The sequence below is a fragment of the Manacus candei genome, unplaced genomic scaffold, assembly GCF_025592945.1.
Source record: "Manacus candei isolate 608988 ecotype Guabito, Panama unplaced genomic scaffold, ASM2559294v1 h1tg000023l, whole genome shotgun sequence".
NCBI lineage: Eukaryota > Metazoa > Chordata > Aves > Passeriformes > Pipridae > Manacus > Manacus candei.
Genome location: NW_026138071.1, coordinates 16,321,385 through 16,347,141, shown reverse-complemented (window position 1 = coordinate 16,347,141; position 25,757 = coordinate 16,321,385). Strand labels below are relative to the sequence as shown.

The 25,757-nt window shown below is 39.0% G+C and overlaps 2 protein-coding genes across 5 annotated transcripts in view; both read right to left on the bottom strand.

Moving 5' to 3' along the window:
• PPP1R1C (protein phosphatase 1 regulatory inhibitor subunit 1C) overlaps window positions 1-16,532 on the bottom strand; it is a 58,645-nt gene extending 42,113 nt beyond the window's left edge. Inside the window, 4 exon segments of the mRNA XM_051787968.1 lie at window positions 8,537-8,597; window positions 10,891-11,031; window positions 11,034-11,230; window positions 14,291-16,532. Coding sequence (XP_051643928.1) covers window positions 8,537-8,597; window positions 10,891-11,031; window positions 11,034-11,141 — 310 coding nt within the window. The 5' untranslated portion in view covers window positions 11,142-11,230; window positions 14,291-16,532.
• Window positions 16,533-19,857: 3,325 nt separating this feature from the next.
• The window catches only part of ITPRID2 (ITPR interacting domain containing 2), a 41,752-nt gene continuing 35,852 nt past the window's right edge, over window positions 19,858-25,757 (bottom strand). For all 4 annotated transcript variants that reach the window (XM_051787961.1, XM_051787959.1, XM_051787958.1 and 1 more), the window contains exons 18-19: window positions 21,507-21,631; window positions 19,858-21,108 (exon numbers count right to left, since the gene is read on the bottom strand). In XM_051787961.1, the coding sequence (XP_051643921.1) occupies window positions 21,521-21,631 (111 nt within the window). In that variant the 3' untranslated portion in view covers window positions 19,858-21,108; window positions 21,507-21,520. The remainder of the gene's footprint in view (window positions 21,109-21,506; window positions 21,632-25,757) is intronic.

Genomic DNA, 25,757 nt, shown 5'->3' with positions numbered 1-25,757 from the left:
CTTCCTATTTGTCTTTCTCAAGCTCATTTTCTGCCTGGTGTGACTTTCTCTGCTTATCTCATCAGAACGAAGGACAAGGCCTCAGGTGAAAAACACAACCTTTACAATGCACCTTCATCTATTTAACACTGCTAACTCCGTTAGTGCAGTTTGGTTCCACAAAATGAATAATGCCAAGACATCGATTCTCTGGGGTACACCTGCATGCCAGGTATCCCAGGGAAAACATGAACAAAGAGTGAGCATGTCACTGTGCTCATTCTGCTGCTATGATAGATCCTCCAGTAAACCCACTGGAGAAAAATATTAGAAATTATTTTAGATACAGACACAGGAATAGCATTTTGAAGGGGAGAAGGAGAAAACAGAGCTCCTTTCAACAGACATATAGCTTAATTCTACCCTAGAACTGCTTTGATTACTGAAAAAAGAGACTTGACTGGTCCAACTGATCTTATTTCCACCAGCTGATGACACAGGCAGCTCAGACTCACGGGAGAGCAAAGCTAAGCTCTACACCTCCCTGCACTCTTGCTGAGTTCCTGTACCCTTCTGTAGTTGGCAAAACCTTTCATGATTGATATGTTCAATTTGTTTAGAGTCTATGCTAGCTTTAGGTCCAGATTCATTAAATTCCCACTTTTGATGTATTTTGAAGTAAAGCTTTAACTTCAGTTAAGCCACATAAAGAGTTAAATTTTATCTCTAAAAGCTCAATAAATGGGCTACCTTGATTGATGCTTTAAGTGCAACCCCTTCCCAATATTCTGAACATAATGAGGTTACTGCTAAAAGCTGGATTCGTTCTCATCTGTCTGCATTATCTATTTATTTCACACACGTCACCATGGTAAATGAGTGCTGCATTAAGTACTAAATAGCAGAGATCAGAAAAACCCTGTGTTGTATTTTTTCCCCCTTCAGCAAGGCTGAAACACTTATTAATGGATTTTAATTTATTACCTGATGTAAAATAAAAAAAATATAACCCCCCCCAGTATTAGCACATTATTGAAGTACGATTTAAACATAATCTCAAAACAAACTAATTTGACATTCTTATCCAAAATATTTTGTCTTACAATGTCTAAATAGACTTAATTTGAAATAGTTGTTGAAATTTTTTACCATTTAAAAAAAAAATTAAAATCTCTGAAATAGAACGTTTACCACAGACTAAACTGGACGTATTTTCTCCATTTTTTTTTTAAATGCCATCAACCTCCTAAATTGTATGCTCATATAATATATAATATATGAAATATAGCTAAATATTTTGACTCTGGGAACTAGTTATTACACCTAGGTATTTCATTTTTTAAATAGAAAACTCACCATCTATTCAGAATTCTCACCAAAACAAACTATATGAGGTGTATAAGCATTTGGCACAGTGCAAGTCTGTTAAGAGCTCCTCTAGCAAAATATTAAGCCTTATGAATGCAATAAAGTCAGAATCTGGCCAACTGACTTCCTCAGCAGGCTAGGCAGCCATGCATGTTGCTATTCCCTATACATGCTATATGCACGGAGGTGATAAGAAATGTAAACATTCCAAAAGCTTATCAGTCCTCACACTGAATGATCAAGCAGCTGGAGATCTGTAACATGAAGCCATGTATATTAAAAATTATCTGCAAATAATCTCCTGGGGTGGAAGACTTGGTACATTTGGTATAAGGAACAAGGAAAATAGATGAAGAGTACAAGGTTCAGCTCTAAAAATACCTCATTTGCTTTCAGATAGTTCCATGGACATTGACCCTTCCAACACAAAATCAACAGGAAGCAGGGAACAGGAGGAACAAATAAAGTACATGGTACTTAGAACAAAGTAAAGGGTACACATTAGGAGCTTAGTTGCACTGATAATTAAAATATATGTCAATTTTCGTCTCTTGGGTATTTAAGGCTGGAACAAGAAAAATGGATTAAATGCAATTCCACCCATACTAGCAGCAAGTAAACCTTTTAGGTTTGGGCTTCATGTCCTCTCAGCTGCACCACTTCTCTGATCTAGGCAGAAGTCTGAGTCCTGGTTGTCTATATCCAGCCTCTAATTTGATCCACCAGAGCTTACTCAGGCAGTGTTTGCACCCTGCACTGCCCTGTCTCACAGAGGGATGCTGGGCTCCCGTGAACAGGAGGGACTCATGCTTGTTTGCACTAGCCAGCTAGTAGAAGCAACCAAGCTCATACAGGCTACATGTCATGTAAAATGTACCTGTGCAGTCATCAATAAACACTGAAAATGAAGGAAGCATGGATAAAAATAAACATGAAAATTAAGTAAAATAAGCGAATTTTGACCAGAATACATACAACACCTTTTTGTTTTGACTTTCTCTGAGTAGCTGTCAGACCCTTCTCCTTGTTAAAGCACTGCTTATTGACTAGAGACAGTCCAGACTTTGGCACTATATGAAATAGTCCGTTTCCTTTGTTTCACATTATGTGGTTAACACAATGACCAAAATAATCCCAGGGAATGTTTCCATTTGTGAATGAATGTGTTTATGCCCTTGAAAATGGTGAAAACATAGCTGGCTGCTTTGGTGATAATCTTTAGTTTAGGCCAAGCAGTGCCCAGTGCATCCCAACCAAGTCAAGCCTTGTCCTCCAGCCTGCTCTTCTTACTGTACTGAAGGAAGCCTGACAGCTCTTTTGACAGGTGGTGACAGTGACATATAAAATCCTCAGTCTGTCATGAAAATGGAGCATATTCATGAAATGGAGCATTTTCATGAGTGATGCTAAGGAAAACTTTTTTTAAAATTCATTATTTCTTTTTGGAACCTGCGAGCCATTTCTTCTGGGCTGCATTAAGAACAGCTCAAGCACAGGTTCCTGACTGTTTTCTTTTTTTTTTTTTTTTTTTAAGTCCTTGTGCTTTTCTTTTTTTTCATGGAGTCTGTACTCCCACTGATACATGCAAAGAACTTTTGCTGTGGCTGTCTCAGACACTTCTGTGAGCCTGAACTGCAGAGCAAACTCAGAGTAACCCAAATGAAAGAGCATCTGAGCACAGTGTATATAGGTAAGAAAAAGGGATGTAGTTTGCCACTGAACATTTGCAGTCACACATCAGCCTGCAAACAGCAGGATATTTTCAAGCACAGACATTTTCCTATCTGTTCTGGAATCCCTATCACCTGTCACCAAGTATTATGCAATGTTTGTTTTATATATTTCATTGTTTCATTATGTCAGATAGTCCTTTCCAGCACAGGCTGAAAGAACACTGCCCTGACAAGTAGTGTCTGAACTCTGAACATCCTGATGCTATTGGTAAGGTACTCTGAGCTATACCAGTCTTCTGGTGTGAGGGGACACAAATGTTTTTCATTGCTTATTGCATACCTCTACAAACTCCTAGACTCATATAAAAAGAGACAGCATACTTAGATGGTATACTTATTTAGCATATAGAAAGGCCAGCTATTTTGACCAAAAAAAAAAAAAATGATGGTTTTTATTAATGTACTGCTTTTCTGAATGCTTTACTACCACATTAGAAGCCTAAATTTGCAATTGAAAACAGCTGCTATTTGGCTCACTCACTTTCTAGTTCTTGAACCAAAGTAAGCAGTATGTCCTACCAGAATCTCAAGCTTTGGAAAAACATATCGGTTTTCATGAACTCTGAGACCAAGAGTTCTCTGCTGATTCAAGTTTCAGTGAGATTTTTCCCTGAGAAAATATAACAGAACTGCCTTACAATGCCCAGAAACAGCTGCCTCTTACATAGTTGGTCTTTTTTGACCACAGTTAATTTTTTCTTGGAAGAAAAAAAACGTGTGAACATTATATATGAAACAAACATATGTATTCACCTAGAAGCATCATCTAACTATATTACTCACAAACATTACTGTTGTGCAAAGCATATCACATTTATCCCCTCAAGGATGTGGTTCTGGCACAGTTTGCATCACCAGGAAAGCACATCTGTATGTGGTAATGAGATTTATTGTGCAGGGAAAGTCCAGGAGTGCCTAAAACCAATTTAGTATATAAACCTTAACTACTTGGGTTATCATGGAATTGACACAGGTGTAAGGACAGGTTTTTTTTCTACCACCCACCCAGCTGTGTTGTTTGCTACTGCACTAAATACTCAGGCTGCTCATGAAGCATCTCAGCAGACCTCTGGGGAAATGATAGTAATCTGAAAGGCATGAATCTCTTTCTGGATAATGGAAAATCAGCTAGGAACAAGAAAGCAAGCCTGCTAATGCCAAAAGATAAGCTGCAAGCATGTTCCTTGTCTGAAGACAGGTACAGCTTGCTTTTCTTCAAGTTATGATTTCCAGTGTTCAGTAACCTCAGAGGTACTGAGTTGTTTTATATTGCTTTTGCACTGATAGTATACCATTTCTGCCTTGAAATGAGATTTGTAAAATGCAAAAAGGCAGCAGTGGAGAAATGATATCAAAACATGTTACTATGTTTTTCTTATTTCCAAAAACTGAGTAACATTTACATTACAGGCAAGGAAGCCAAAAGAGGCAACAAAGTAGAAATGAGAGATGGAAACAGCAAATATGTAGAAAATTTAGAAACACAGAAGTTTATCCTAATGTTTACCCATATTCTAATGCTTCAAGAAGACTGAACACTTTGACACAAGTTGAACAGTCTTTGCCAGCCAGACTGTTTGATCTTGTGTTGGCCCTGTGACAAAGCCAGTCTGTACAGGAACACTGGCATTGTTTTCTGATCAAAGTGAGCCCTAATGGTATTAAACCTGAGTTGTGGTCTGACATGCTTTCACTTCTCCACTTTGCAACCAGCTTTTTCTAGAGCCATTGCAGTATGATATTCTGATAGCTTAAAGCATGGTCAGACTTTTATTTCAGATAATAAGAATTGATTTTCATATATATTCTGCTATGTTTGGTAAGGAGACAGGAGGCTGTGCATGTACAGAAAAGGTTGCTTTTAGGGTATGGTGATATTCAGTTTCTGTTGGCTCCAATGATATTGTAAGAGAAATATGAAGCAGGAGATCTTTAACAACTTTTGATTAAACTCTCATGCAGCATAATAGTTAAATATGTCTTTAAAACTAAACGTGTTTATGTTCCTTTTATAAAAGACAGACATGAAGCAACTCTGACTATAGCATAATATGAGTGGGTTACCCCAGTAACACATGCAGCATCCTGCACAGGATGAGATGCTGCTCATTTTTGTTGTTCCATCACCTTATACTTGTCTTTGCTTTCACACATAGTAAAACGGTCTTATAATGTCAAATAAAAGTAAAACTGATTAGATATTATGAAATCAAACATCAGATGCTCAGAAAACATAGCTCCATTGATAGCAACTGAAGCATAATAGATTTAAGTAACTTCATAATTCAAATCTCAGTCTGCTAGTGCTAGCTTCTCTGCTCAGATGTGGCACAACCCATCAAAGAGCTCTTTACAGAGCACTTACCGAAAGAGTTAAGAGTTTATTTACTGCTGTCACAGAATCACAGGATATGCTGAGTTGGAAGGGACCCACAAGGACCATCGAGTCCAACTCTTAGCGCTGCACAGGACCATCCCTAAAGAGTCTGTTGCTTCACAAACTCACATTGTCTACTGCAATCACTGTTACTGCTGCAATTCAAATTTCTCTTTTGTTGACTTTGTTTGCAATTATATTTTACACCAATCAGAGCGAACATCAGAAAATGCAACATTAAATGATGCTACAGGCTGGATATTAACTCCTGTAGTCACATATATCACCTACCTTTAAATCATTTGGTGTAGTCTAACACTGTCTCCTTGGAAGCAAGGAAGTCAAGTAGACTCTTCTTATAATTTTTGAGTACATGTCATTAGTTTAAAATGATGTAGCCTTAGTAGATATTCCATCTTCACTTTATAGCACAATTGACCTGACCTAAGTCGGTGAAGACATATTCCTGTCAAAGCTGTAGCAGATATCAGGGATGGATGGGAAGACTTAGTAGAAAACAACTTTTAGATCTTTGTACAGAAGAACGCAAACTGAATTTATTATGAAATTCTGAAATGTCCAAACACATTTTACTGCCTTCTGGTTTGCAGACGGGTCCACATCTAGATCAGAATACCACCAAAAATGCTGTTTTTTTTCCTGCTGCAATCAGAAGCAGCTGTAACAAAAAGCTATAGAAAAGTCTGATTCTTAGAAAATGCCTGTCTGTTTTTCAAAAAAAGAAAAGTTTAGATAATTAAACTCTTCTGGGGTGTCCAAACATTTAGAATTGCATTAGGACACACATTTCAAACTCTTGGAAGCATATCCTTTACTAGCTGTTTGCTCCTAATGAAGGAAGTAGAGTACTCCAGTGCATAAAATCCAAGAGACAGGATTCTAGTTTAGCCCAGCTCTAATTAAAAAAGGTGAGTTTGACAGTATCACTGGAATTCTCTGCTGCTCAGTTTTGCCACTGATCTAGGGAATGCTTCTAAAGCAATATTTTGGAGCAGCCTTACTATTATTATTCTTTTATTACCTGCAAACATGTGCAGTGATGAATTTACTATTTTTGGAGACAAATTGCATTTAGCATCTCACTGAATTCTATTCAAAATCCAATAACTGATCAGCATTTTGGGGTTAAATCAGCAAGATGTCAAGAACTCCTAGGACTAGCTGACTTGGAAATTTGAACATATACAATAATTTCAGAAGCTGTACAGCACCTTGCAAGATCGAGACCATAAGGATTTTTTTAGCATTTGCTCTTCCATTGTAAATCTACTGTCTGCCTTTCCAACCTGGCTTTACAGTCCTTGTATTCAGCAGGTTTACACAACCACCTCCACACAACCTATTCAAAACACTCGCCCATATCAAGCTCACCACATGGAAATACACATGTAGGTGCTCATGCATGAACCGTGCAGTGAAGGACAGGAAAATGGAGCTGCTGCTAAAGTTTTATTTTTATCTGACTTTATATAAAATTTTAAAAATAGGACAAGATTATAATTTAACCAAAGAATAACATCATTAAGATTAGTTCCCAGTATCCTGAAAGAGTGGATAATATCTAAATTAATAAATATAAATAAGTGAAGAAATAAGTGAAGATGAATACTAAGTTGGGCTTGTATGGAAGTTGACTGAGACTTACAGCAATCCTGATTCATACTAAAAATGATTTATTTAAAGATTTATTATGAACATTGCAGGAAAGGTGATAACAGACATGCACCACTTTGTTTAAAGTAAAATTTCCTGTAAATTAAAGAGTTCTTATTATCTGTTTGGTTTTGATTTGGTATTGTACCAAGTATCTGTTTATAAAAGGAAATGTGATGGTACAAAGTGTACAAGGTGAATTGCAAAAGAGATTAAAAGTCAAGGTGAATTTGTTTTAAATTAAGTCCTAGCAACATAGACACTGTAGATCCCATTAGGGTAAGGAAAGTCAGTGTAAGGCAGATTTTTCATGCACCATTACTGAGAGCTGAACTGCCTGAAATTCAGGCCAGAAAGCTACTCTCCAAACTGAGACTGGGTTACATGGGTCACTCTCAGTGTCAGAGGATAACCTTAACAATATGACATGCTTGAACTTCCCTGATCTGTGTGCTGAACTGCAATGACCTCAACTCCAAGAGTCAAGCTCTCAGAATACTTCTATCTGTATGTTTCTGAGGAATTTCAGCTACTGGTGATGTTGATCAGACCTGAGGACCTGCGGTTACAGTGAAACAAGAGGAGATCCTGAAAGACCTAAGACGGTTTTGTTTCACTGAGGTGCCAGGGCACACAGTAATGGTCTTAGAGACACATCAGTGAGAAAAAGCCTGAACCAGTTTTAAAAAGAGAATCAGGTGATTGAGAGATAAGACAGGAAAAAATGTTGCAGAGCACTACAAAGGAAAAATTTGATATAAAGTAGGCACTGTGTTTCAAAGGGATTATACGGTAAGGATTTTTCCATTTTTGCAGTGCTTTTTTGCTTATAATACTGCCTAAATAGCTTATTAAAGAATTTTTCTGAAGTCACATTTATGTGGCAAAGTATGTTGCAATCTCAAGTCACCCCATCCCACAGAAAGTTTTCTGGGGGGAGTCTCGGATGAATATAATGTATTTGCAGTTGAACAGGAATAATGAAAACACACATTATATATTTCATTAGAAAACTAGAAAAGAACCTGTTTCATAGAAGCAATTCCCTTGGCTGAATTAGCCCTGGAACTACCCTGGCATCTCTAGAGATTGGACTTTGTAGGTCTCCAAATCCTCCGCCCAAGGAAAGAAAATGTGGATGGAAGTGCTGGATCTGGGTCATAGCAATTCTCTTTGTACATATAACAAAACATTTACATGGAGTATAAAATTGTGAAAATATTGACATTATCTGGAGGCCAGGAATTACACATGGGGTTTACTCCAAACAGTCCTAAGATCTTTATCTGATATTTAGTGCTGTGACATTAATGACGTATTTTAAAATCATGTAGTTAATAAAAACAGTTTGCAGACAATCCTGTGCATACAAGTTCAGTGATCTAGAAGGTATGTTGGCACCTACCTGGAGGCACATGTTCGTTCATGATGACGAGTGATGCTGGTGTAGGCCTTCTTTTCCTGATCTGTAACAGGTGTAAACCAAGGAGAGTCATTAGGGTCCATCGACTGCCTCGCACACAAAGCAAAGCAAAAAATCCATCTAGTGTTCTCCTGAGCATAGACCAGGCAAAGTTACAAAAGAAACTATTTGAAGAACAGCAGCACTTCACTGTCTTTCTGACAGTTTGTGTGGTCTGACAGTGATCCGGGTCATGCTCTTGCTTGTACGGGCAGAGCAAAGGCATGGGGAGAGCTTTCCAAAATACCTTTAGGATTTGTAATCATCTTGAGTTAAGTTTTTGGACATGTAGTGCTGACAAATATCAGTCATATCTTAAAATATTGACATTTAGCTTTGTATCAGGAAGATGATTGCAGTAGTTTGTGAGCTTGTATGTGCAAATCCCTAGTGCTGTCATAGTTCTCACAAGTAATAATTAGTAATATTTTGCAAGTGCACTTCTCAGTTGATATTACAGGTATGCCTTGCAATGAATTTATATTTCTAAACTGTGACCAGAGGTGTTACTACTGTTCTTTAACTAAAAAACCTCCAGTATTTAAGACTTTCAAAAGAGTATTTCTGAAAAGCACTATACAGCAGATCTTTACATACCGATATATAATCCTGAATTGTATGAAATTTTTCGTATTCAGAGTTTATCTGGGTAACTACTTTTGTTCCATTAACAGTGGCTGAACTGCATGGTATTGGACTACCCTCCTATAATGCACACATTTGCACTGAAAGCTTTTTGTTGTTTCACTAAAGCCTCCAGGCTTGATATTCTATTGAATTTAAGAGAGGGACCAAGAGTATTTAAGCTAGAAACCATTCTGACACGAAACCTCAATGTCAATGCATTTGTTCTTTTTTATTTGCTGATCCAACATCTGTATTTAGTTGGATTCAAATTTTGCTTTCAGAGGTGTAAGTGGAAAATTACATCAATCAGGGTTAATGGGTTTATTCCAGATTAACATAACTGTAGCTGACAGCAGAATTTACCATTTTAATTTCATCATACGGCCACAGTGAAACTGTATCACACTTGGAAATAAACTCACAACACACACACACACAAAAAAGGACTGCTCATAAATACCAGGCAGAATTTGGGCCACCGCATTTCAAAAGCCATGGGAATTCCAGGAAATCCTAATCCTATGGTTCTCATAGATTTCAGAAAAATACCAAAACACATTCTGCTTGAATTCATTGCAGAACTGTTCAATAAAGCATGGACATTTTGCATCTCAGAAGTACCTATGGGCAAAATGAAGACCTGCAGCAATTCTCTTCTGCACCCTTCTAATATTTCTGCATTCAGTGGTCACTCAAAACTCATTGTTTTCTGGCAAAGGTGTCTTCCTTTTAAGAGACATGACATCAGAATATTCAGGAAACCAGATACCTGTCCCAAAGGTATAAAGAATTTCATAGCTAATGGAATGGAACAGTCAAGGTTATAATATTCCCCTGGTATCATCTAAAACTAGACTTACCCAAATAGAAGCAAATGCTGAGAATGAGTTGCACTGAGAGAAATGTATTGGGTCACCTAATTAGGATTTATCCCGTTTTTCTCACAAGACTCCCTGTGACTCTTTTTATGCACATCTATGCATATCTGTACACAGTAATAGCTATCATTTTCTCCTTAGATGTCTGTATTGCTACACATATATATATTATGTGTATGTTTTGGGAGTGAGTCAAAACCTAAAATAGCACATGCATCATTCCAGTGGACAAAAGTCAGGCATATTTCTATACGTGTATATTGTTCAAACATGTAAAACACTGTAAGAATGACATAAAGAAGACTATATAAAAATCATGAGATATATGGGAAGTAACTGAAGTGATGACTATAGTGTAAAACATAACTAGTATTTTCTCATGTAAAATAAATGGGAAATAAGATGTCTTCTACCCAATATTTCTGTTAGGTACCTATTATCAGCTTCATGTTTTGCTTTAGGTACAAATAATATACTTGATTTGTTGAGAATGTGTATTCCTGTGAAGTGTATGTATTAGGGTACAAGTGCAGTTACAGAAAAGCACAATAAATATATACTGAATAAACCTACCCAAGTTATAGAAGCCGTATTCTGGCTAGAGGACATATCCTTCTCCCTCTTTAGGTATACCTAGACATTGCTACAACCTCCAGAGCATTTAATCTACAGTTTCACTAATATAAGTTAGAAAACCATTTAGGCAACAAGTATTACATATTCTCACCCCACATCTTGTCCCCATTCCTACCCCCTTCCCTCAAAACAGTGAAAGAAACTTGTCTTCCTTACCTGCTCAGCTGCCTCGGGGTCTATTTGACTCTGAAACAAGGGCACAGCAAACTGTATTTTTTTGGGACTGTTGGGCTCCATTGTGATGCTGAGGCGAGTCAGACGAGAGAAGAGCCTGGAGCTTGAGACTGGGTCTGCCCCTCTCCCCAGGCGCCCTCCCCACAGCCAGGCTGAGCGCTCTGCAGTAACAGCTGTAACTCCCGACTTAGCTCGGGAGTCTGCGTGAGTCGAGCAACTCCCTTATTCCACATCCACAGAGATGCCACTAGCTTGGCTATTTTCTTTTTTTTTCCCCCTCTCTCCTCTCTTCAGCAGTCCTTCAGATCCTCTCAGCAGAAAGCTGAAAGGAACAATAAGCTAATTGTGTACCAGCTCACTTCTACATATGCCAAGCATTCACTCAGAAGCTAATTGAAAATGCAATACTAGCATTGCATGGCCTGGAGCCCTGGGATTTGAAAAAGAGGATCTCTCCACCATATATTACTAACTGGCTGCTCAGAAGTGCAATGCAAGCTCCCTCTGAGTATTGCTGATGGGCTCTTAATTATTGATGAACACAAATCAGGAAGTTTTCAGATTTTGGGGGTGGAGGTAGCAGGAGGGGTGGATGCAATAATTCGATCTCTGTTACAGTGTGCCAGAACTGCTCTCCTCTTCTCACGTATCAAACAATTGCCTTTGATCTTTCAAATCTTTTTTAAATCTTATAGGTTTAGAATCTTCTAAATCTTACAGGAAGATTTTTTGATGATGATGCTACGCAGATGCCCACACCTCCATGAAGCTTCTCTGGTGTGCTAAGAGGGTTTGCACCTCAGGCTGGGTTTGCAGATTTAGACTGTGATTTCTTTTGGTGAGCTTCATTTTGCATGACTCCAGATACTGAGAACATTCACATTTAAGCCAGCTGTCTCAGTTCCCTCATGCTAAGCATATCAATGGGCATTTAATTCTATCCTAGTTAAGCAGGATATAGTGTTTACTCGAGATTACACTTTTTCTCCACTAACTTTAGCAAAAGGAAAGATGATTCTAGTTATCTCACTTTTTGGTGGTTAAAATTCAGAGGCCAAATACTACTTCAGGGTACAAAATCTCTGTCTTCTTCCAAGACCAGAAAAATAATTTGGTCAATCATATCAATAGTAGTCTCTTGTGAATATAATTATTTTCACTTGTCATTTTGTGTTAATTCAAAAGAAGTGTGTGAAATGATACACAGCAACCACTGGCTTAACCTACCCCTTTGTAAAAGTCAGAGGAATTTGCAAATGTGTTCTTTCCTCAAGCCACTGAGAGCGCTAAGGATTTTCACAGCTCACCACAAGCTTATTCAGTCACTGAGTATTTTTCCACCTGTGCCAGCGAAGGAGGAAGGGAAAGAGCAAGAATCATGGATAAGAATAATGCTCTGGCCATACACAGCAGAAAAAAACAGCCAGTCAGGGATGGAATACTTGCTTGGCTTTGATTTTTACAAATGAAAACTGTGACACATTACTGGAACACCAGGGCATTTCTGAGCAGAGGTAAGCACACTAGGAAGTTGCTTTATGAAGGACCTGATAAAGATCAGGAGGTGAGGATACACTAAAAATGAAGGATCCAGTTGGCTCAGGGATCAAAAATAATTCTCAGTGAGGGCTGAAATTTCCCTCTTCATTCAAATCAAAACTGCAGTGGTTTCCAGCTGACAGCAAGTAGCTAGCAACTTTCCTGTTTGATTTCTTGTGATAGTTTTAGTTGGCATTAACTTAGAATTGTAGAATCACAGAAGAGTCTTCTTGGTGGGGGCCTTCTGGAGATACCTGGTCCCTACTGCTGCTAGAAGCAGAGCCCAAGATCAGGTTATTCTGGGCCCTCTCAGTCTGAGTCCCGAATATTTTCGGTGCTAGGGTGAAATGCTCACTTTCATTTACCAAAACAAAGGAAAGAGATGGACAGAATACTGATGTTCAGTGTTTTGTATGATCATTTTTAAGCCTTCACTACTCCCACAAAGACAAAACATAATTTGCTTTGTAGACTTCCACAGACAATTAGAGCCAAAGTGCAATTGCAGCAGTTCTGCTGGTACAACTAAGTCTAAGACACTGATGTTAGAGAGGCAGATGCTGCTTTCACTAAGGACAATTAGAAAGTTGTTTTCAGGACAGTCTAATTATCCAGTTTCACAAGTCCTTCATGAGCAGACATGCTGTTATCTTCAGAGACAGCTTCAGACATACCAGGGATATATACACACATACATACCAGGGATATATACATACATACAGGGTATACGGGGGGGGGGTGGGGGGTGGGGAAGGACATAAACAGGGATCTGAAGTTGTGGCTTTCCTCTTGAATTTTCATACTTAAAAGAAAATTATTTTTGTTTTCTCAGTCTCAGATAATGTGAGAAAAATGTTTTCCAGCTGCTTTGCTACTATATATATTAATAAATGACATATTTTAAATGTCAAGTTTCTCTATTAAAAAAACTGTTTGCCATCAAATATCTATTCTAGCTATCTCTGAAATGTCATGTATTAAATTGTGCAATTACAATTATAGTATATGTTACTGATTACAGGAGCTATAATTATTTCAAAGGTTTAAAGTTTCTTACTTTAATGATAAAATAGTTTGAAAAAAAAACATTCAGAGAGTGAAAATTTACTAAAATATTAAATGCTCAAAGGATTATAGTGGTGCATTTCAGCTCTAGATTGCTGGACTTTGCTATCTAATTATGTCTCAAATGCATTGCCATCAATGGTATATAAGGAAAAAGTTAAACAATCTTATGAAGAAACAAACCAACAAAACCACTTCCTGGCAGGTTCCAAAGGGAGCCAGAAAACAGGACAGAACAAGACACAAAGACAAATCCTTAATGGGGCTGCTATGTCTGGGAGAGAGGCCCACCAGCAATGTGATGTGGAGGTATTTGCTTCCTGCACCTCTCCTCTCTGTTCCTATTTGGAGCTGACTGCCCAACAATCTTCACATGCATTATAACAACAAAAGTATTTTTAAAATAGTATAAAAGGCACATTTCAGAGAGCACTCAGATACAGCATTACAGGATTACTACCTCGGCTCACTCTTACACCTAATTTGCTGCACTAGAAGTCTCCGGGCAAAGTGTGTTTGCATTTTCTATAGACTGCATCACAGTCTGGGGAAGAGCTGAAACACATTTAAGCACTGCCAAGTCCTTTTAGCTCATCTTCTGTTTTTAGTGCACTCCCCATAATGTTTCAAATGCCTTCATGATTCAGCTAAAACTATAATGGAATTAAAAATAATAACTGTGCAAGATCTTTCCTTCCTATGTCATTCACTAAGTTCTAGCATGAGGCACTGCCTTTTAATATATCCTACTGTAGTGATGAGCTATCAAAGCACTCACAGCATAGTTCCTGCTTGAGGTATTTCCTCTGTTGTCCTAGGAGAGGTTTATATCTTGTTTCCAGTCAAAGACAAGGCTGCTGAGATGGGAATTCAAGGGTGTCTGTCCTGCACTCTCCTTACACAATTTCTGTTGTGGCTGTGTTACCTCACCTTCTCTGGTGTGGTCAGGGATCTACTGCAGCATCACTCTTGAGAGGAGAGGAGACCTGGAGTTCATTGTAAAGCCAACATATTTAAGGATTTGACTCCTAATTTCACCAGGGCAGATGCAGAGAAGCATTAAGTTACAATACCCTGATTTACTAGGCTGCCTTTTCAGAGCAAGGATTCAGCTTGAAAGTGGCACTTCTTCCAGTACATCTCTTAGGATACAGCTTTAATCCCCCATTGTAGCCACTGATGTGAGAGTCCTAACAAAGATATGTTGACTTGTGCATTCCTTGGGTACCCCAGCTTTCCTGGGCAGCTCCAGCAGTACTGGGGGAGAAATGCTGCAGAGCACACTGGCTTTCTGTTGCAGCCAAAAGGACCTCAGTGTGCCACTTCCTTCTGCCTTTTTCTAATAAACTGAGTTTCTTCTCTGCCTTTGTCTGTACAGAAGCATCAGTTTTACAGCTCTTGGTGTTGATCATGATCTTGGTGTTGAGCAGAAGAGACATGTACATTGTCTTTGCTGTGCACACCATAACTCTTCATGGACCGGTTTTCCTGTTGGGGCTCTGTACTGTGCATTGCTCACAGGTGCTAAAATCAGATGCAAGCCTTCCAAGAACAAAAAATAAGATATTCAAAATGACCCTAAAATTTTCTGTTCAAACCAGCTAAATACAGACATTGCAAACAAGGTGACTCCCACTGAGTTGCTGGAAACACAGTCTGCTATTTATGCACAGAAAATGCAAAGAACTTAAAATCTGCAAGGGTGGGAGAACACAGAGCAGATCACATCTGCCTCATGAGTACTAAGTGCTGCCACAGGCAAGACAAAAAGAATAACAGAAAGTCTTGTCAAGCAGTGACCAAGTCAGTGGGACATTCAGTGAGAGCTGATGGCCTGATAATAGCCTAACTCAAATTTCCATCACCAGTTCTCATCCATAGAACATCAGGCTTGGACTTGTTAATGTACTAACTATATATGTGGATATGTAAAGCTTAGATAAGTAAAAAAATACAACTATTTTTATTTATACAATCTCTTTTGCTAAGATAATAATTTCTTAGCAGTAAGTTTTAATCAGAATCAGTTTAAAGTAACTTTATCCAAGCACATAAGAACTGATACTGTCTATTCCTGTCTTCCTCTGAAACTCACAGCTCTCCAGACTTTCAAGTAATGTACAAGCATTTACTGTAAGGTCCTATCCAGTACCATCAGTAGAATACATACTTCCAAAATATAGGAAATGAGTTGGATTAATGGAACATAATCTGATTAGATGGTCAAAAGATCCATGTGTAATATGGACTACAGTTCAATAGTGCAGAAACCAAAATTCTGGTACTAGTTTTAGGAAGGTATTTCAGCAGAAAGATATGCTAGAAATTGCTTCCTTACCAAGAGTAGGGTAAGTCTAATACATTTTTCAATAAACAGAAGTGCAGGCAGTGTATATAGGTTTTAGAATTAAATTATATTGTGTTATTTCCATATGAAATCTTTAATGCAAAAACTGACTACACAACTGAATTAAACAATTATATAAAATTAGTTGTTACTGTAATTTTTTTTTAAACAGAAGTTAAAATATAGAACACAGAGATGATGACAAAGGAATGAACTTTCACAGTTTCAGAGTCTGAGTTATAAAACTCCTGTGTGAACACACACCAGCGGTCTGAAAATGAAAAGTCATCAATTGGCTATAAAAGCTCAATATGCCAAATTCGGAACATGTTTTTAAAATTCTCATTTTTGATTTTGAGACTCTTCAGACGTGCCTTATTTCTAGCCTTCTCCTCCCCCTCTGAGGACATGCTAAACCTAAAGAAGTCACAGCAAACCTCAAGATCCTGCCTGCAGCATCTGAAAGGGAGGGACTGAGCCAGCTGGACGTGTATCCGTGGCACACCTGCAGGACAGTATCTGGGTTTTGGTGAACTGGAGAAGGTGGCTGAGGCACAGTTGTTTGTTATTTCCTATACAGGTGTTGTGTGCATCAGGAAAGGATTGCTCCACGAGTAAGACAAGCCAGGAGCCAAGGGCTACCACAGTTCACAGATTTCATAGGAAGCAGAACAGCTACTCACTCATTGAGGCAATTCTGGCTTTTCATCGTGCTGCTCTCTCATTGCTACCTTTTCATTACTTAACTGTTGTCCAGGCTTTCTCCTTTTATCCTGATGATGAAAGAAAAAAATGTTTCTGTGTATATTCACACATCACTTAGCAAGCATCTATGCAGAATCACCTATCCAAGCTATATCAAACTATCAAGTGATTTTAATTTTTTTAATCGTCTTGTCTTCTATTTTTACAACTTTTATAACAATATTGTGCATTTTTATTTTACATCATGAATATGAAGGATTACCATCACATCTAAAATCACATATGAAAAATCAAAGTAAATTTGCTTTATGTCAAATTACTGAGTTTCCTGAAAATCAAATCATGTATCATTTTTATATTATCATTTTAATTCAGAAGAAAGTGTTGCATTGGACTGAAACCATCTAATCAGCAATTATTCTTTTTTATGACATCACCCAAGTTTCAGAATTCTAGGTTTGTTCCCTATTGAAAAAATCCTCCAAACCAAAATTTTTCCAGTAGTTTAGGTATGGTTTTGATTTATACTGCTAGTCATGACTTGAACTACTTCAGTTTCCAAATTGGGCTCTTGCTCCTTCTCCCTAATCAGGATCTTCCTGTGGTCAGTCTCACTGAAACAGATTTACCTGTGGTATAACAGAATGAAAATGTTCTGACCTATGCTGTATTTCCAGTGTAAGCCATTTGCTCAGCAGTACACAAAATCCAAAGGCAGTACAAATGCTGCCCCTCAAGGCCAAGCAGAGCAGTACTTGTGAACATCGGTGACCGGACTGCATCAGCAAGGCTCTAAGTCGGCACCTTAAAAGAGACGGCAATCAGAGCAAACTGGTGCTGAGAAAATGCTCAGCTTGGAGCATCTTGGGCATCACCCGCTTTCTAAATAAAGGCCGCCAAGGGCTTGCACACCACAGTTTTAGAGAAAGCAGAAGATACAGGGCAGCTTTCCCTCTGTGAAGGTCATGGTCAGCAAAAGTACCTGAAAGAGCTTCAAGATCATATAAATTCTTTTGGCAGAGGCAGGGTCACTTCCAGTCCTCTCCAAACAGTGTTGTAGAAACTACCAGCAGCAGGAGCCTCTCCTGCTTCATACTCACCCCTGGCCCTGCAGCTGGCTCTGTGGCCATCCTCAGTCCTTTCCTTTCCAGGTCTCAGACACAGGGTGCTGTGGGCGAGTGGCAGCAGTAACCCAAATGGTGTGGGGAGCTGCTCCCGCCTTTCCAGCTATTGCCTCCATCTGCTGAATGCTGAGATGCCTCCACATTTCAGCAGAGGTGATTTTTGTAGCTTTTCACTGCAACAGTGGGGGCTAGAAACATGCTTACTCACCTCAAAACCAACAGAAACAAACAAACAAATAAAAATCCTCCAAGAACTAGGCCCACAAACCTCTGCCTATTTGAGTTGTGCCACAGACATAGCTCTGCAGCAGGCTAAAGACCATTCTGTCTTGGTACTAACAGGGATGTAGCTGTAATCAACCCACAGAAAACAGCTAGCTCTCAGGATTTCAAAAATATGGCCCTTGGCTTTATATTAGAATCATAGAATCACAGAATCAGCCAACTGGATGCAGCATCGTTCACCACCACTCTCTGGTCCCAGCCATCCAGCCAGTTTTTAACCCAGCAAAGAGTACACCTGTCCAAGCTGTGGGCTGCTGGCTTCTCCAGGAGAATGCTGTGGGAGACAGCATCAAAGGCTGACTACATCCACAGTCTTTCCCTCGTCCATTAAGCAGGTCACCTGGTCCTAAAAAGAGATCATGTTGGTTAAGCAGAACCTACCTTTCCTAAATCCATGTGGGCTGGGTCTGATCCTCTGGTTGTCCCATATGCGACGTGACTGCACTCGAGATGATCTGTTCCATAACATTCTCCACCACTGAGGTCAGGCTGACAGGCCCACAGTTCCCAGGATCCTTCTTCAGACCCCTCTTGTAGATGGGTGTCACACTGGCCAGTCTCCAGCTGTCTGGGACTTTTCTGCTTAACCAGAACTGATGATAAATGACGGAGAGTGGCGAGTGGCTTGGTAAGCTCCTCTGCCAGCTCCCTCAGTACCCTCGGGTGAATCCCATTCAGTCCCATAAACTCGACTGCCTATGGGGCTCAACAGGTCACTAAGTACTTTCTCCTGGATTGCAGTGGGTCTATTTTGCTCCTTGTCCTTGTCTACCAGCTCAGGGGGCTGGTTCTCTGAGGATTACTGGTCTTTCTGTTAAAGACTGAGGGAAAAAAGCCATTAAGTACCTTAGCTTTTTCCTCATCCTTGGTGAAAATGTTTCCCACTGAGTCTAATAAAGGATGGAGATTTTCCATTACTCTCCTTTCGTTGTTAATACATTTATAAAAACTTTTAACTATCTTTCACAGCAATGGCCAGATTGAGTTCTAGCTGAGACTTTGCCTTCTAATTTTCTCTCCACATGACCTAATGACAGCCTTGTACTCTCCTTGAGTTGCCTGCTCCTTCTTCCAAAGGTTCTCTTTTTTCCCCGAGTTCCAGTAAAAGTTCTCTGTTCAGCCAGATCTGTTTTCTTTCCTGTTGGCTTGTCTTTCTGCACATGAGGATGGCCTGCTCCTGCACTTTTAAGATTTCCTTTTTAAAGTATGTTCAGCCTTCCTGGACTCCTTTGTTATTAAGGACTGTTTCCCAAGGGACTATCTGAACCAGTGTCCTAGACAGGCCGAAGTCCATCCCCTGAAAGTCCAAGGTAGAGGTTTTGTTAAATCCCCCCTGCCCCTCTTTACTTCACCAAGAATCAAACACTATATCATTTTGTGGTTGCTGTGCCCAAGACAGCCTTCGACCACCACATCTCTCATCAGCCCTTCTCTGTTTGTGAACAGCAGGTCTAGTGGGTCACACCCTCCCCCGGTAGGCTCACTTACCAGCTGTATCAGGAAGTCATCTTCCACACACTCCAGGAATCTCCTATACTGCCTCCTCTTAAATTTCAATTTTTAAGCATGCAGAATAAGGTATTCAGGAGAGTTCTAGCTCTACTCAGAGGGACAAACTCTGAGGAGAGGTCAAGACTAACCAAATTCTTGGAGCCACAACAGAGGGCAATGATTGTAAGAGTGTGGTTTTAACTGCTAACATTGCTCTCAAATTTATATCTCACATTTCCTATGCATGAAGGGTCCCTTGAACATCTGAAAGCTTTTGGAAACCCAAGTCCTGAGCCTTCCTGCTGTTCTCCAGTCTATGTACTGTTTGATCAAATCTATGTTACTTATTTTACCTGAGAGTAAACCATGCACAATGAAAAACACTGACACAGATTATAGGCAAAATAAATATTTTATTGGTTTAATATACACCTTTTTTAAGAAATCAGCCCTTGTGTGTCTTCCTAACACAATTTAAAATTTTATAAACTTTTTCATATAATATTGTAATATTTGAAACTATTTTTGATTTAAGACCTTGACATAGTGTAAAGAGTTTTAGTGGATGGAAATGGCAAAGGAGTGAAGAGATTTCAAGCACAGCCAAAAGGGATATTACATATCCACTAAATGTCTATTTGACCACATAAAAACTCCAATGACTTCCAATTTGCTCCATTGGAACAAACACATATTCACCAGGCTAACTGAAAATATAGTCAGTGAGGGATGGAGAAGGAAAAGAGATTTTTTCCATTTTCCCCATAATACAAGCAAGGTCATTCATCCATTCCAAGTTGCAAATCCTAATTGCTTTCAGAAGATCAGTACTTTTATTGCGTTTTGGTTAATATGAAGCAAAAGAGAACTTCTCTTGGTATGACTGCAAGTAGTCAACACCAAAAAAAACAACACAGTGCTTAAGTAAGGCACTTTCCTATAGAGGGATGAGTAAACAGTAAGGAAGCAAACAAAATTAGTTAAAAGTTATCTTCTACACAGAGATAAGGCTTTCAGTGTCAGAACTTTAAGTAGTTTTAAGTAACCTCATGTCATTCTACCACTCTGCTAATAGTAACCGCCCCAAGAATTAACAGCAATTTTTATGACAGGATTGTTTCCTTCCTCTGAAGTGGCACTAAGTAACAGCAGTGGAAACCATTATTGGTTATTTCAAGCTCTTAAAGTGGATCAGTTATTGCACAATAAATACCTCATAGAGGTCAGTGTTTGGGGAGGAGGGTTGTTGTGGGAGTTTTTTTTTATTTTTTTTTTTAAAAGCTAGGCTGAATGCGCACGTGTTATCTATAAATTGGTTATGTCTGGAAATCTTCAAGTTTCATGATGCATCATTAGACAAAGAAATTAGCTACATAAAAATTTACAACAGGGACATACAAATAAATAAAAAACCTTTCAGAGCGCCACAATTTTGTTGATGCTTTAAGGAAAGTAATGAACTAGTTAAAGTGTCTAAGTCTTTACAGATGAACTCAAGGAAAGGTACACACCACAGAACCAAACGTCGAACGCAGTAGCCTATCTCAGCAGCTTTAACACCTCCTGAAGCAAAAACAACTTGACACTTTCACCAGTGTGTGCTGCCCAAAGCAGAATCCCACAGCATTTCCGACTATATCCAACCTTACAGAAAAAAAAAGGCAAGATAAAGATCTAAATTAGATTTTTGGAAGTCTACTTATTATGTTTAAGTATATATTTTTATAATATTAATATCTAAGGCAGGCAAACTACAGAAATCCTCTTGCATGATGCATTCACATTCAAAGTCATCACAGAGCATACTGAAACTAAAAATCAAGGACCACTATATAAAAGCTGACAGTAGAATGGGCCAACTATAAACCAGCTGATTTTCCAAAGCTATCCAGGATTATCAGTATTCTCTTTATTTAATGAACTTCAATTTTGATCACTTGTGTTTCAAGGGCAAAATGCAAACAAAGGAAGGTTTAAGTTAACAGTGATATTTTATACGATAAAAAAATAAAATCTGGTTCTTGCAGATGCCCAAAGATTACCTGTAGTACCAGTTTCATGGCTGTGCATCTTGTTTTGCAGTTGCAGATCTGCCTTGGGGTGATACAGCTGCTAACAATCCACTTACTATTTCTCGTCTTATTTCACCAACAATAGATTCCTTGATCTGAAAGGGATTAGTCGAAGTTTTAAGGTCAGTTAAGTTATATAACCAATGGATAAAACTAAATGATATTGCAGATGTGTTTGACACTATCAACATATGAAAGCATACGCCACCAAAAAGCCAACTTTCAAAAAATGCAAATGGAAAAACATTAGAAGAATGGAAAAACAACTAAGTAATTTCAAAGTTCTTGCCAATCATATAAATGAAAACCAAACTAGTTCTATTTTGCCATATGGTAAATATATTTATGTTTTACACTTAGGATAACTGGTTTTATGCTAAGAAAAAATACATTCCAACTATGCAAAGTTCTGAAAATAGCATTTCAGGATCAAAAGCACTCCAAATGCACTGCTTTTTGACAAGTTGTTATTCTCTTGAAAAGGAAGGCAGGACTGATCTACCTCACAAATGGAGTATAACATCAGCTGTTGTTTTCATGTAATTCAAAAGGAGATGAATCCTAATCACATACTTACAGCAGGAAAGAGAAACGGAGAACTTCAAGAGTTGCTTACATCATCAGTTGACCACTGGGATGTGATCTATGCAAGTAAAGGCTATTTTTCACGGGATTGTGACAAAGCATTTTTCTATTAAGTTTTATATAAAACACACCTAGGAGTTTCTAGTATAAGGCAACTGACAGTGGCTGAGGCTAGAACAAAGGAAGAGCGGAGCGCTGATGGCTACAGTAAAGGAAACAAAGGAGAAAAGGAGGCAAAACATAATTCTACAAGAGCATATTATGCTGGAAAAGAGCAGGGCATGACATACAAAAATACTATGGGCTTCTTGCAAGTACAAGAAATCTGTGGCACCAACTATTTTTTTTTGGATGGTCTTCAGGAGGGACAAATCAGATGCAGTTCCAAGGGTTGAGGAGAACAACAACTGTGAGAGGGTGCAGTGGGGTAAGAGCCAGAGCCTGGCCCAGAGTCACACACAGAAGCACTCATCAGCTCAGTTAAGCAACACACTTTTCTTTTTCTTGTAAGTCTCCCCTTTTCCTGGTGCGTCAAAAGGATTAAGCAAAACGTCAGAAGGGTGGCAGCAGCATTAGCAACAGGTTGTTTATCCCTTGTTCTCTTTGGCAGGCAGTTCAATTCCTAAACCATTAGTGGCAAAGTTCCTCATTTCATTACTACTTTGCATCAAGTAGAAATTCAGAGACTATAATATTACTGGGAAACAGGTTTGCAGTTGGGTTGTTTGCTGATGAACAGACAAAAGAGAAGCCAGTGTGTAATAGGACCTGTTTTACTGTCAGCTGAAAGTCCAGAGGATGCCTATGCTGATACATACACATAGATGTACAAAGCTTTAGAACCACTGTCAGCATAGTAAAAGTTTTGGTATTTAGAAATGCAGGCACAGGAAAACCTGCACAAGGCACCCCAACTGTCCAGCAGGCCACAGTCATAAGTGAGCCCCTGTGTTCTCTCCATTTTTCTTCTTCAGTATCACATGGGGTGGTTCTGTGAGTGTGCTACAAAACAGTCATTCCGTGCCCTTCTCTCAACAGATAGACAAAAATAAACCTCACTTTCCAAAGAAAACTGATAAAAGCTTCCCAAATTAGCAAATAAATGGTCTAGTATGACAGACAGTCTTGTGACAAGAGACTGGAAGCAAAGCAGCTCCTGTTCTATTCTCAGCTCTTCCAACAACTTCTGGCTTGACCTTGGTGCCATTTGAGCCCTCTGCTTCTCACCTTCCTGTCTGGATGGTAACTAGGCCACCCTCCACTGCTTCTTTTCACTGCCACTGCTTCCTCCCCCCTCTCCAGCCTCAGCAAGGTCATTCCTGTGTGATGAGCACAGCACTGATTCCTGCAGTGACTCAGTACCACGCGTGTGTCATGACCAACGGCCAATATTTGTCTTTTCCCTTAAAAATCATTTAGGGCAAGGTGCACATTCTATTTACTCTGCAGAAGACACAGCCTGCTGCCAAGGCTTCCTCTGCACGAAAGACAGAGAAGCAGTCAATGAATGCTCCATCAGTTATTTTTAGCGGCTGAATGAAAAATGATCATTTGAAAGAGGAGAGAACCACTCATTTATGGTACATATACTACATTGGTACAACACTAATATTCAATATTGCAATGATGGCATAGTACCACATTCATAGATAGTTTTACAACAGTAATCCAGTGATCTTTCTCCCAAGTAAAGAGTTACCATTACTGTAATATGTTGCTGCTTAATAAAGAACTGATTGTGAGTGAAATGTGCCACTGTGTCAATTCTGGAGATTGGTGCTCTTCATCTACTAATGACAAACGGGAACGAGGCTTTTCACAGTCCTCCTGCTTCTGATCTTGAGGTACATTTCCTATAATTAAAAGTATTATTTTCTACTCTATTTTCTTCCTGTGCCACTTCTTCATGGCAGCAGCTAGCGAGTTTTTATGCTCAAGATAGTAAGATGAGGAAACTAACACTTGCACACAGGAAGTATGAACAGCCGACATATATTTTTGATCAATGTTGAGCTAACACGGATTTGAATGGAAAATGGAAAGGAAGATTCTCTATCAGACCATCTCTCTCTCATAAAGACTCATTACAGCCTCTTAAAACAGATGTTGACAGGAAAATCATACATTTCTTTATAATGTAACTTCATTGTCATTTACAATAGAGAACCATTGGCAAAATCAAAACTTCCATTGCTCTTAAGCAGAAAGCTTTTTAAACTTCCACATTTTTTAAACTGGAGAAGAGGACAATGAGAGGGCCTGGTGGCACTCCTAGTGACACTGTGACCTACAAGTAAAGCAATAAGTACTTCATGTGAGACTCCAGTGGAGATTAAGCTGTATTTTCATCAAAACAAGAGAGCTACTATTTGGTATTTTAACATTTCATGTTGCTGGATGTTTTCCTGTAGGAGTTAGTCCATTAATGCTAGAAGTTAACACCATGGGATTTTTTAATGCCAGTAAATAGTTACAGGTCAAAGCTCACACGCATTACAGCCCACCCAGGCATATCACACCCACTGCCTCACTTTTCTTTCCCCAACACAGGGTCATGCAGCTACAGAGAATGGGAGGAACAAGCAAGGGTTTAATATTTGTGAGTGCATACATCAGGAATGCATCCTACCAGATTTCATTCTTTTGACAATGAAACTGGAATTCCTTTGCTAACAACAGGGCTACTTAAGCAAGGCATATTTCAATTTATGCTCTATTTTAGCTCTTATGAAATACAAAAGGTTTTCCTGACCAATGTTTAAAAGCATGTTCTGGGTCTGCAAAATATACCAGGTGCTTTGAGCCAGTGCATCTCCACTTTGACCTGCAAGACTTATCCTGAGAATCTTGAGTTGATATGAAAACCACTGCCAATGAAGTTAAACTGAAGGACAATCTCTCTGTGTGCTCAAACATTTACAAAGTGACTCAAGTTCAGTTATTTGCTGACTACTCATCTTTGAATAGTAGCCTCTCAGTTCAGTGTGGATTCTTTCAGCATTACAATGTCCTCAGTGCCACACAACCCAAATAACAATCTCTGTGCAAAGAGTATGTAACTTTATTTGCCATCAATTAATGAAGCTAAAGAGGAACTTTCACACAGGCTAACCTTAGAGAAAATATTGACTGAAATAACTCCGTCCTTTGGCTCCAGCTCTCTTTATTGTCTCTGCTGGTTTTTGCAGGATATTGGAATTGCAGTTCTCCTTCCTATCTCAGTTTCTCCTTTAGCAACCCTCCACCGTGACACCCTCCCCTGATACACAGCCTGTATACGTATACATACAAATGCCCCATTCTGGTTTCACCGCAGAATCAGCAGCAAAGTGCAAGGTGTAATAAATATCTCATGTGAAAGTCCCTGAGCATTAGGCAAGGAATCTCTTCAAAAAGACATGAAAAAAAGAATGAACCAGAAAGAGAGAGAATTTGGGATGTCTGGGACTATTTTATGGTATCTCCAAAACAAGGCCTTTCTCAAGACTCCTTCCAACCCTAGCTACTTTGAAGAAGATGGCAGCAGGAGGATTACGGAGATCAAGACATCTGAATGTTTGCCACTGTCTCATTCTTCCCTTGACTTTCAAAGTAGAGATGAACATTGCAGCATCACAAAGTCCACTGTAAAGATCA